Consider the following 12242-nt stretch of genomic DNA (forward strand, 5'->3'; position numbering starts at 1 on the left):
CCCTTTATGACCACCATGTACCCATCCTCTGATGGCTACTTCCAGCAGGACAATGCACCATGTCACAAAGCTCGAATCATTTCAAATTGGTTTCTTGAACATGACAATGAGTTCACTGTACTGAAATGGCCCCCACAGTCACCAGATCTCAACCCAATAGAGCATCTTTGTGATGTGGTGGAACAGGAGCTTCGTGCCCTAGATGTGCATCCCACAAATCTCCATCAACTGCAAGATGCTATCCTATCAATATGGGCCAACATTTCTAAAGAATGCTTTCAGCACCTTGTTAAATTAATGCCACGTAGAATTAAGGCAGTTCTGAAGGCAAAAGGGGGTCAAACACAGTATTAGTATGGTGTTCCTAATAATCATTTAGGTGAGTGTATATTCTGTATAGCTACAGGAGAAACTGATAATTGGATGTCACATGACCAATTTCCAGAGATATCATTTTGATTGGCTGAAGTTCACCCCATTGGTTGCAATTAACAGTTTCGTCCAACATACATTTCACTACTTCTTCGAGTTTTACATTTTCTCATTGATGCCTAGTAGTAGTTCAATACATCGCCAGCGATATTATATGCTTCTGATAAGTAAGCAAGCTATATCAAAATGCGATAGGCTATATTTCAAAACGTATTCATGGCATAATTCCATTTCAAGCTCCAAAGATGGCCTAATTCCCTTCCAAACGGCCGTAACGTGGAACTTACGATGCATTTTATAAAGAGCTATCTACGTGGTGATTTGGCAAACACGCATAGGTCCTTCGTAACAAAGTCCATCTTAGGTCGTTAAACCATCGTAAGTGCTACGTTATCGGGAAACTGGGCTTAGGCCATTTATATCCATAAATGTGTATATTTAAAATGTCCATGTTATTGAAGCCAAAATGCGATAATAAACTGAAATGTTTGTATATTTCATAGTGGTTTTAGGATTATTGAGATTTGTATTTAGTTATCTGCTTATTTCTGTGCATCTGCTCTGAAACACTCTTCCTGTCAAGGAAAATGGGATGTCAAATTAAAACTACACATCTTGAAGTGAGCCGTGCTTCGCAAACAATGCTTTGATTTGGGATGTAGCATCTCTCTGTACTCACCGTTTGATCTGTCTTGGTTTTGGTCTAGTTTAACCATAAGAGTGTGAATTGTGTTTTTCCAGGCATTTCACCATGCTCGACTTGAGGGGGTTGAGTCACTGACCAAATACTTCTGTCAGATTGTTCTGTGCGGTGGGAGAGAACTCTCTGGGCTATACTCAGCCTTGTCCACAGGTAGTTAGTGGGCTGTTGTGTCTCCTTTTGTGTCCAAGGGCTATTTCCTGCCTAATTGGCTTTGTCAGGGTGTCTTCGGATGTGCTGGGGGTATACGGTCAGTGTTTTCTGTTTGGTGAAATTTCTCCATATTAAGTGTCCAGTTTCATCTTAAGTATGCTGGCCGTTATTCTCCTGGGTCACTCTATCACTCACTCACTCAGAGTACTCACTCACACACCAACTAGAGGTCGACCTGAGCCCTAGGACAATACCATTGGACAATAACTGGCCTGATAACTACTAGCTTTCGGAATTCACTTGGACAGGTCATGAATTTTGCCTTTTTAACACTTGTCAAAAAAGCCAACAGACATTTACATTTTCTTCAGAGGATCTGACTTACAGCACCCTCTGTAACCACATAGTGTATTTTTGAATTCTTGGTTTCAAAAAGCCAACAAACATCTGTTTTGAAAAAAATATCTGTAGGTTCATATATTTCTATGGAGCACTTACTTCAACATATCTTTTCTTGCTCTTTGGGTTTTTAGGCTGGCCATCTGCCTAAGCACTTTCTGAACACTACTGATGTAAAAAGGGATTCATAATAATTTTTTGTTGCAAAAACCTACTTTGAAGTAATCCTCTAGTTTTTCTAAATTCATATTTTGCTGGTAGTGTAACGTATTACAGTAACTGATTACATGTAACTGATAAGGCCTATGTGTAGTCCCCAACCCTGATTGGATTTATATTCTCTACCTCTTTGGAGGATAACAATCCTTGCTTGCTCTCTCCTGTTTTATATACAATATTGCGACACCAACCTATCCACATCCACACATCATTTATACACCCAGACCTCAGACAACCAAATGATTGTTGTGTGTTTCACAACAATCATTTTTCCACCCATTCCAGCAGTTCGGTGGAGCAGTTTAAGGTTGTGAGGCCCGGTAACAGGTTCTCCTCACGGGTTGGTGCTCTAGGCTCCTCCCCCTTATAGTCCCCCATCGTCTGTGACAAGGGCCTGATGATGATGTGGGGAATTGCTGAGTATTTGTGTTTGATGTGGATCAGGTTTATGGGGAGTCCTATTTGTGGGGTCCTGGGAGGTGACATTAGCTGGGGGGCTTCCTCCTGGGTCTCCTCTAGCCACCCGTTCTCAGATTCCTCCTCCCTGGTTATAAGAAGTGGCACGGTGGCGATGTTGATAGATTCAGACACCAGGTCATGGTCACAGCTGCTTAGTAAGTCCTTATCAGGGACGGAAGCCTAAGGGCCACAAAACACTATTAGAGCACCAAAATAAATATGACATTATTACATTTAAATGGCATGTACTGTACTTTTATGTGTTTCAAGTGAAACAGTTTTTTATTACAATTTTAGAATCCTCGGTGAACCAACACCAGCTGTTATGTTATTTTATTTATAATGCTGTCAGTATGATTACTATGTTTTGGATAAGCATTTACATTGTCTCTGATACGTCCTTTTGAGGTTGCCACAGAAACATCAAGTTCTCCTGGAACACATACCTTACCTTTTCCAGGCTGTTGCTGTCCCTTATGTTGACCTGTAGCTGGTCCAACTGTCTGCACTCTTTTACCCTCAGAGTTCCAGAGCAGTGAGTGCTCCTTAGAGACTGAGAAGACATGGGGTCCAGCTCCACGTCACTCCATATCTGCTGTCAAGGTTACACAGCACACCATAATCTGCACAATCCGTTTCAATAAAGTATGCTTGCATAACTCTTGGGCTAAGGAAAGCCTTTGTGTGTGGTGTACACAACTGTCTCAGGGCAAGAACGTGCACAAGTAGAAGTTTCCGTAGGTCCAGGATAGAAAACCTCCCACTGTTCAGCTGGGACTGTGGCATCTAAAGGACAGTCCAAAACAGGACCAGCAGAGACAGTGGTACTGAGTCATCCCATGGCTACCCTGGGCCATGCTGCCCCCCTGTTCCGGTGGCTACCCTGGGCCATGCTGCCCCCCTGCCCCGGTGGCTACCCTGGGCCATGCTGCCCCCCTGCCCCGGTGGCTACCCTGGGCCATGCTGCCCCCCTGCCCCGGTGGCTACCCTGGGCCATGCTGCCCCCCTGCCCCGGTGGCTACCCTGGGCCATGCTGCCCAGGTGGACCACTTGACAGCTACGGGTTCAGATGTAATGTGAGTGGACACCTGTTTCCCCATGGGTCCACAACATCAAACACACACAGCCCACTGGAAGAACATCCGACCCAGAGCTCCTGTTGTGCTGCTGGATGTGTGTTAGCCAGGAGCCCTGTGTCAGAGTGTGTTTTGGAGAGTGTGTTTCGGAGAGTGTGCGTGAGAGAGTGTGCGTCAGAGAGTGTGTTTCAGAGAGTGTGTTTCAGAGAGTGTGTGTCAGAGAGTATGTGTCAGAGAGTATGTGTCAGATAATGTGCGTAAGAGTGTGCGTAAGAGAGTGTACGTCAGAGAGTGTGCGTCAGAGAGTGCGTCTTATACCCCAGAGGGCTGTCATAACTTTGTCCCAACTCAGTGTTGTACAGTATTGCCTCCAGACATTATGGCTTAGCAGGGCTCCAGACCTATATTTTCCCCTGGTACCACTGAGTCTCAGATGTGTGGCACCAGTATATGATTTGGTTACACCCCAAAAAAGAATATTATTAGAGTAAAACTAATAATTTCCATAGTAGTTTATCATCACATTATGTATAGATTGCTGTTCCTAACATTCATGATTAGGCTACTAGCACTGGGCCATTGTTCTAAGAATGCAATTCTAAGAATCCAATTTTCTAAGAATGCAATTTTTCCTTCATCTTATAAAGCACTTTTTACTGTTTAACAGTAAGCATGCAAAAATGGTAAGCATGCCCAAAATACAAGTATGCCAAGAGCACATTCTTTCATCCTGCTTCTTCAGTGCTTAATTTACGAACATTGTGTAGGTCAGTATCAGACTGCCAAAATGTAGCTTATTCTGACCATTGTACAGTACAGATAAACTGCCACCGAAACAAATGTCTCCTGCTACTGTAAGTGCAGAATTGATTTAAATGGTAACTACACCCTCCTAAAAACTATTTTATAGACTTTTCCCAGACCTAAAAATGGTTGACGGCTGTGGTTTAAGCATTGTTGTGGGCTTGCAACATCCAATTTTCTTGTGTAAAAACTGTGAGTTGGGGATAAAAAACAAAATGCTGCAACCTGGAATAACTAAACCAGGAAAACTGAATGTTGGCAAAAAGAACAACTGAGTTCTTACGTATTTATGAAATAGCCAACACATTTAATATAATTAATCATGTCACAATATCTAGAGTTACAGTCAAATCGCTTCATTGAACAATAATGGGTCGAAATGCAAGTCCCAGAGAGTAATTCCTCTGAACTACTTACACTTTCCACACATCTGTTAAACCTATTAGGACTTTTAAAACAGCTAAAGTTGGTGGAACTGTTCTCATTCCTTAAAATGGGCTAAATTATAGGATAATTAGTGTCATTAGCAAAAACACTACTGTTATTCTTTGTACTTCAGTTTTTTCACTTCGGTTTTGCTGGTGCAACTACTTTCCGTAGACATTGCTTTAAGTTATAAACTGAATTGACAAGACATTTGAAATGCCATTTGATTATCCTGTTTTAAACTTTTAGTAGTTCAAGCCAAGTTGGCAATATTTTAATGTTTATTCAACATTTAACATATCCTGTGACAAACAACTTTCCCCAGTGTCTCTAATCATAAAGCAAACAATGTATCTTTAAAAAAAAAACTTACAAAAACAAAACCATGCTTTTGAATAAAACTTTATATTTGATTTCTATTCCTCCCTCTTAATTGGCTTAAGCCTCCCACTAGTTCTCAGAATGTGTTATTAACCACCGATATGACAAAAACCTCTCCATGCAAGGGAACATCACAGATCAAAATGACCCAAAAAATGACACAGGACATTATGTATGTCACTATGCTGGTACCAATCGATTTATCTTTTTGTTAATATTTCCCCATATTCGATAAAAGTTCATGGAGGAAAAATATGGTAAAATATTATTTTGGTCTTTTCAAACACTGTTTGTGTTCAGTTTTGTTAAATCATGCAGCATCTGGCCCTCAACCCGCACCTTCCACAACAACTCACTGTGTCTCTGGTGGACATGGAGGAAACTCTGTAGAACTTAGTTTTGGAAATGGACGACTGTCTGCTCAGCATGGAGTCCCTGATGGAGGACTCACTGTTGGACACAGAGATACAGTCCTTCCTTGGGGGCTGGCCCAGACAGTGCAGACAGGGAACATTCACTGCCAGAGTGTCTCTGCATGGTTGATTAACAAAGGGAATGGGGAAGGAAAAGGGGAAAGAGGGATGCATTGTTGGTAAAGTCCCAAAAAAAATCCTACTGTTTCTACTGACACCAGTTATAACTAGTCAGTACCGGAGTCTCACCTGGACACTCAAGCCCAATCACACCAAAGTATCCTACGGCCACTCCCCCAAAACTATCCTTAGACTAGGACAGAACACAACAAGGTGTTCTATTTCCTACAAAGAGAGACTTTTAGAGGACATACCCACCTGTATTTGGAGTGGATGATGGCATAGATGAATGGGTTATAAATGGCTGAGGCTTTGGCTATGACAGCAGGGACTGCCTTGGAGTAGGGGCTGAGGGAACTTCCATAGCTGAAAGGAGAAATAAGATGAATACATGAAGATGAAGTAATCTGAAGAAGTTAGGTTTTGTAAACACAGTGAACCCCAAAAGCACATTTTTCTTTCCTTTCCAAAAAAGTCGAAAAGGATCAAGCACTGGTGAGCTCTGCAATGGCAACCTGGTAGACCAGGAAAGACCACTACAGTGGATAAACAAAGAATGCCCACCAAAATCAAGTAAAACAAATGACACACTTGAGAAGGTATTACAGAATATTAACTGCAAGGTGAAAAAACACCAGATAGCCTCAAAAACAGGCTGGCCTAAATAGTATAGTTTGGGAAAAAGGTACTGTGGAGAGAAGGTACAGAGATTAACAGGTTCCAGGGAGATGGCAAGAGGAAAGGGTGGAGAAAAAAAGAAACTGCCCCCACCATGTTTTCTTTGAGGTACGGTGTATGTTTTGGGAGATATGGCTGCCATTGGAACTGGCTCACTTGTTTTCATTGATGATGTAACTGCTGACGGCAGCAGTAGTGTGAATATTAAGTGTAGTATTACATTCCAGCACTTTGAAACATTGTCTTCTCCAATACAACCAAATGGCTCCAAACTAATTGGAAAGCGCTTGGTTTTGATGCTGGACAATGACCTCAAACATCAAGGAGTTTTTCAGGGCCGAAAGGGCAAAGAAAAAAAAGGCCCAGAAAGAAGCAGGAACTGTAAATGGCTGCAGGACAGGGCTGGTATAGCATCACCAGTTTGTCAGTGGATAGTCAGTCATGTGTCAGATCCTGCCTGTCTGTGCCCTGGTCAGTTAGCAGGTGTCTATTTCCACTGCCTGCCTAGCCGGCTCCTGTGCAATCTGCAATGACCTGAAGGTGTTGTGGAGTGAGCAGAAGAAATCATATGCTTGATTATTTCTCCTCTTCAGCAGACTGCACACCATCACATCCAATGCTAAAGGGTTCTCCAGGCCTTAACAGGACATTCCCCTGAAAAAATGCACATACTGAACACTTCATGCTGTCTCTGACAGCGTCTCACTAACTCCAACCTACAAACTATAACTTCATCAAGCCCTGTTCTTGTGCTGGCCACCCCAAAGCAATAACAGCCTTAAATGCAAAACACATTTTGAGGAATTTCAAAATAATATATAACAGATTTTTATTGTTTTATACATTTCTTATCCAAATTCCCACAAACTCCTAAATTACATTTATAATAATATCCTGATTACGTTCCGGCTAAATTTAAACACAACAAGTCCAGAGTACTAATCTGGGATCCGTTCCGTCTGTCCATGTCATCTTAATCAAAATAATAAAAAAACGGGCCAAACTGATTAATCGTCAGCCTGAGAGTTTATGAAAATGGGAACATTATTCAAACCCATCTGTAAGTCTATAATTACCCAGCCCAGGCGATCAGGGTGACACAGGCGTAGGGAGACCAGGACATCACATACACAATGATGACCACAAAGGCAATCTTGGCCAGCTTCCACTCTGTCTTGATGGACTGCTGTTGGATCAGGGTGGACTTCCTCACCTGACTGCCCAGCTTCTCCATATCTCTGTGGGCATTGGAGATTGGTTTAGGTGGTAGAAACTAGACATGTGGGCGTGTGTATGGGGAAAATGTATAACGTACACTATATGTATGTGACAGGGCTGAACAATGTGACTGACAATGTGAACATTTTATTTTCCCGGACATTTGAAAAATTTACTAGACACAGCCTACAGCATGATGAACTATGAACTATGGAAATGCTGTTATATGGAATCAGTTTAAAATGTTAGCCAAGTTGTCCATACAATACATTTTAAAGCAAACAATATCCTTATAACATAATAGGTTTTAGTGGAGTGTAAAACATTTCTCATTGCGTCTTCACTGCTAAATGTTGGAATAGTTTTGAAAAGTAATAAATACTGGGTGTTTGAAAAAACTAAAGTGAGCATGTTGTACAAAGTACGTAGGAATAATTGAGGCAGACTTTGCCAGTTTTGCCTTTATGGGAACAGTTTATAAGTTTAGGAAACTTAAAGCTGGAATAAGTAACATAATGAAAATATTTCAAACAGTGACCCCAATTCTCCCCTCTCCTCCCCCTCTCCCCCCCAGATTTTGATTGACAGCTGAGTTTCTCTTTCCTAATCACATGAATGAGCATGCAGGTGATCTGATGCAATTTTTAGACTCAGCGAAACAAAAAATGAATCAACATAGAACTCGCTAAATGCAATTGCAACAACGTGGATAAGAAATGTAAGCTATCTACTTACATGTGTTTCTTTAGACAAATGTATATTTTATGTAAACTGGGTAAAATTAGACTAGCCAGTTAACTAAACAATTTGTATAATAATGTGAATAAATCAAACCTGCCTAGAAGAAAAAGCGCTAAATCAGAGTTGAACATGCCTTTTAATGCCATTCGTTATTTTTTTCTGCCAATAGCCGGCTAATGGAAGCCCTATATGTTTATGTGTGGATGTACTAGCTTACCTACTGGCAGTGCGTATGGCGAGGAACATGCAGAGATAGCAGTATGAGATGATACCCAGCGGGATGAAGAAAACAAAGACGCAGAGCATCAGAGTGTAGCTCCTATTTGCTGGTGTGGATGTCACATAATCCCATGTACAGGATGTCATCAGGCCCTCAGGGATATAGGAACCTGGAGATGCAGAGAGTGGTAGGGGATAAGGAACCCTTTTGTAAGACTCACACATTCATTGTATCAGTACTAATTTTTTCACAGAAAATATTCTGTAATGATGGTAATTACTTGAACATCTGTGGCAATCTAAACATGGCAATTTATACTTTAATACTTTTTCATTTACATTTTCTACCGTATATAGTATTTATTCTTAATATTGGTGTCCATATTAATTCCAGTGTGTTTCCAGTCAACCAAATGTTCATGCAGAGATTCTCACAAACCAATGATTTTAACTAAAACTATGTTTTTTATTTAGGATAATGTTTTACACTTTTGTCAATTGATTTCATTTAGTTTTATTGAAGACTCAAAAGTGACATTCAGAAATATACCCTAATCAATAATCCTGCACAGAAGATGTAACGGCTGCCCCACGTGGAGCTGCGCACTCTCTCACTCCAGCGCTCCACCTCACCAGCGTACTAACCGCCGCCCAGAGACTGATGGCAGCATTTCACTCCATGGACACACCTCCTCCCCATCACTAATGATGTCGTCTATATGTATATCACTGTTTCGCCTGCACCTCAAAGATTTTTGTTCTGTCTATGTCACTGACCGTGAGGTGCTGCTACCTTTGTCAATATATAAAGAACATACTATAATTGTAACTGTCATTTGTCGTTGTTTGGTTCTCCTTTCTTTCTTGCCACTCATTTTATCGCACTGGCTACCCTCGCACTTCACAAAGGAGGAATAACGGCAGGATAGTGTGTTAAGAGTGTTTAAGTGATACAATAACGGCAGGATAGTGTGTTAAGAGTGTTTAAGTGATACAATAACGGCAGGATAGTGTGTTAAGAGTGTTTCAGTGATACAATAACGGCAGGATAGTGTGTTAAGAGTGTTTAAGTGATACAATAACGGCAGGATAGTGTGTTAAGAGTGTTTAAGTGATACAATAACGGCAGGATAGTGTGTTAAGAGTGTTTAAGTGATACAATAACGGCAGGATAGTGTGTTAAGAGTGTTTAAGTGATACAATAACGGCAGGATAGTGTGTTAAGAGTGTTTCAGTGATACAATAACGGCAGGATAGTGTGTTAAGAGTGTTTAAGTGATACAATAACGGCAGGATAGTGTGTTAAGAGTGTTTCAGTGATACAATAACGGCAGGATAGTGTGTTAAGAGTGTTTAAGTGATACAATAACGGCAGGATAGTGTGTTAAGAGTGTTTAAGCGATACAATAACGGCAGGATAGTGTGTTTAGAGTGTTTAAGTGATACAATCTTTTCTTGGGCTCTTGCCAACTACCTTGTGATGTTATAATAATAAAACATGACAATTTCACACAGAGTTTGGAGCAGCAACAGTCAGAAAACTGGCCCCCAAAAGGACTGTGTCGGTGGGAGCACTCACTCCAACCCAAGAGGGGGGCCAGGCTCCAGGCCAGCGAGTAGAGCCAGACGATGACGATGATCCCAGTGGTGCGGCGTTTAGACGTCCAATGGAGGACCTGCAGGGGCTTGGTGATCACCACGTAGCGGTCAATAGAGATAGCCAGCAGGTTGATCATGGAGGTGATCCCAAATAATGCCCCACAGAAGGCGTACATTTTACAGCCTGAACAGAAACCATTTCAGAAAATAGAGAGATAACAGTCCAAGTAATCTCAGGATAAAAACAAGTGGTCCGAACTCACAGGATGAATGTCAAAGTACCTGTTTCTCCAAATATCCACTCCTTGTAGAGACAGTTGACAAAGAAGATGGGGGACTGGGTGATGGCCATGAGGAAGTCACTCACCGCCAGATTCATGATGAAATAGTTGGGAGGAGTCTGAAGTTTCTTATTACTGAAACAAATAACATACTGCTTGGAGCTACATTATAGTATAGTGTTTGTGTTCTCAAAATAAATACAAAATATTATTAGCTTACTATATATTTAAACATTTAAACTAAGCTTTATCTATGTTTATTTTTGTAAGCTGTATACAATATTTACATACAAATCTATTATTTTCTTTAATGCAAATAAAAAAGACATATACAGTGGATATAAAAAGTCTACACACCCCTGTTAAAATGCCATGTTTTTGTGATGTAAAGATAAATCCTGTCAGAACTTTTTCCATTTTTAATGTGACCTATAATGTGAACAATTAAATTGAAAAAAAACGAGAAATCATCAAGGGGGAAAAATGAAAAATAAAAAACTTACAATAACTGGGTTGCATAAGTGTGCACACCCTCTTATAACTGGGGATGTGGCTGTGTTCAGAATTGACCAATCACATTCAAACCCTTGTTAAATAGAAGTCATTACACACCTGCCATCATTTAAAGTGACTCTGTTTAATCACGAATAAAGTTCAGCTGTAGGATTTCCCTGACATTTTCTTAGTTGCATCTCAGAGCAAAAGCCATGGTCCGCAGAGAGCTTCCAAAGCATCAGAGGGATCTCATTGTTGAAAGATATCAGTCAGGAGAAGGGTATAAAATAATTTCCAAAGCATTAGATATACCATGGAACACAGTGAAGACAGTCATCATCAAGTGGAGAAAATATGGCACAACAGAGACATTACCAAGAATGGGACGTCCCTCACATATGTATGAAAAGACGAGAAGAAAACTGGTTAGGGAGACTTCCAAGAGGCCTACAGCAACATCAAAGGAACTGCAGGAATTTCTGGCAAGTACTGGCTGTGTGCTACATGAGACAACACTCTCCTGTATTCTTCATATGAATGGGCTATGGAAAAATATCCAAGCCCGGCTGAAGTTTGCAAAAACAAACATCAAGTCCCCCAAAAGCACATGTGAAAATGTGTTATGGTCTTATGAAACCAAGGTTTGGCCATAATTCCAAAAGGTATGTTTGGTGCAAAAACAGCACTGCACATCACCTTAAGAACACCATACCCACAGTGAAGCATGGTGGTGGCAGCATCATGCTTTGGGGCGGTTTTTCTTCAGCTGGAACCGGGACCTTAGTCAGGGTGGAGGGAATTATGAACAGTTCCAAATACCAGGCACTTTTGGCACAAAACCTTCAGGCATCGTTTAGAAAGCTGAAGATGAAGTTCACCTTTCAGCATGACAATGAACCAAAGCACACATCCAAATCCACAAAAGCATGGCTTCACCAGAAGAAGATAAATGTTTTGGAATGGTCCAGCCCAGAACTGAATCCAATTGAACATCTGTGGGGTGATCTGAAGAGGGCTGTGCACAGGAAATGTCCTCACAATCTGACAGATTTGGAATGCTTTTGCATAGAAGAGTGGACAATTATTGCCACGTCAGGAAGTGCCATGCTAATAAACTTGTACCCAAAAAGACTGAGTGCTGTAATAAAATCAAAAGGTGCTTCAACAAAGTATTAGTTTAAGGGTGTGCACACCTACGCAACCAGTTTATTGTGATTTATTTAATTTTTTTCTCAAAGATTTCAGTTTGTTTTCCAATTGAATTATTCACGTTATAGGTCACATTAAAGGTGAAAAGAACCTGGCATTTTAACAGGGGTGTGTATACTTTTTATATCCACAGTACACATCTAACTTTGAACAAGACAGTATCAGCACACCAATAAAAAATCAGATTTTTGGCAAAACGTAGTTTTCAAGCTTATGCTAA

The 12242-nt window shown here is 40.8% G+C and overlaps 1 protein-coding gene across 1 annotated transcript in view; it reads right to left on the reverse strand.

Moving 5' to 3' along the window:
• Positions 1 to 1706: 1706 nt before the first annotated feature.
• The window catches only part of opn4xa (opsin 4xa), a 38069-nt gene continuing 27533 nt past the window's right edge, over positions 1707 to 12242 (reverse strand). The window contains exons 3-10 of the mRNA XM_020053195.2: positions 10320 to 10453; positions 10018 to 10221; positions 8437 to 8608; positions 7337 to 7498; positions 5841 to 5948; positions 5406 to 5580; positions 2814 to 2957; positions 1707 to 2542 (exon numbers count right to left, since the gene is read on the reverse strand). Coding sequence (XP_019908754.1) covers positions 2168 to 2542; positions 2814 to 2957; positions 5406 to 5580; positions 5841 to 5948; positions 7337 to 7498; positions 8437 to 8608; positions 10018 to 10221; positions 10320 to 10453 — 1474 coding nt within the window. The 3' untranslated portion in view covers positions 1707 to 2167. The remainder of the gene's footprint in view (positions 2543 to 2813; positions 2958 to 5405; positions 5581 to 5840; positions 5949 to 7336; positions 7499 to 8436; positions 8609 to 10017; positions 10222 to 10319; positions 10454 to 12242) is intronic.

This window comes from Esox lucius, chromosome 14, assembly GCF_011004845.1.
Source record: "Esox lucius isolate fEsoLuc1 chromosome 14, fEsoLuc1.pri, whole genome shotgun sequence".
In the NCBI taxonomy this organism is placed as follows: domain Eukaryota; kingdom Metazoa; phylum Chordata; class Actinopteri; order Esociformes; family Esocidae; genus Esox; species Esox lucius.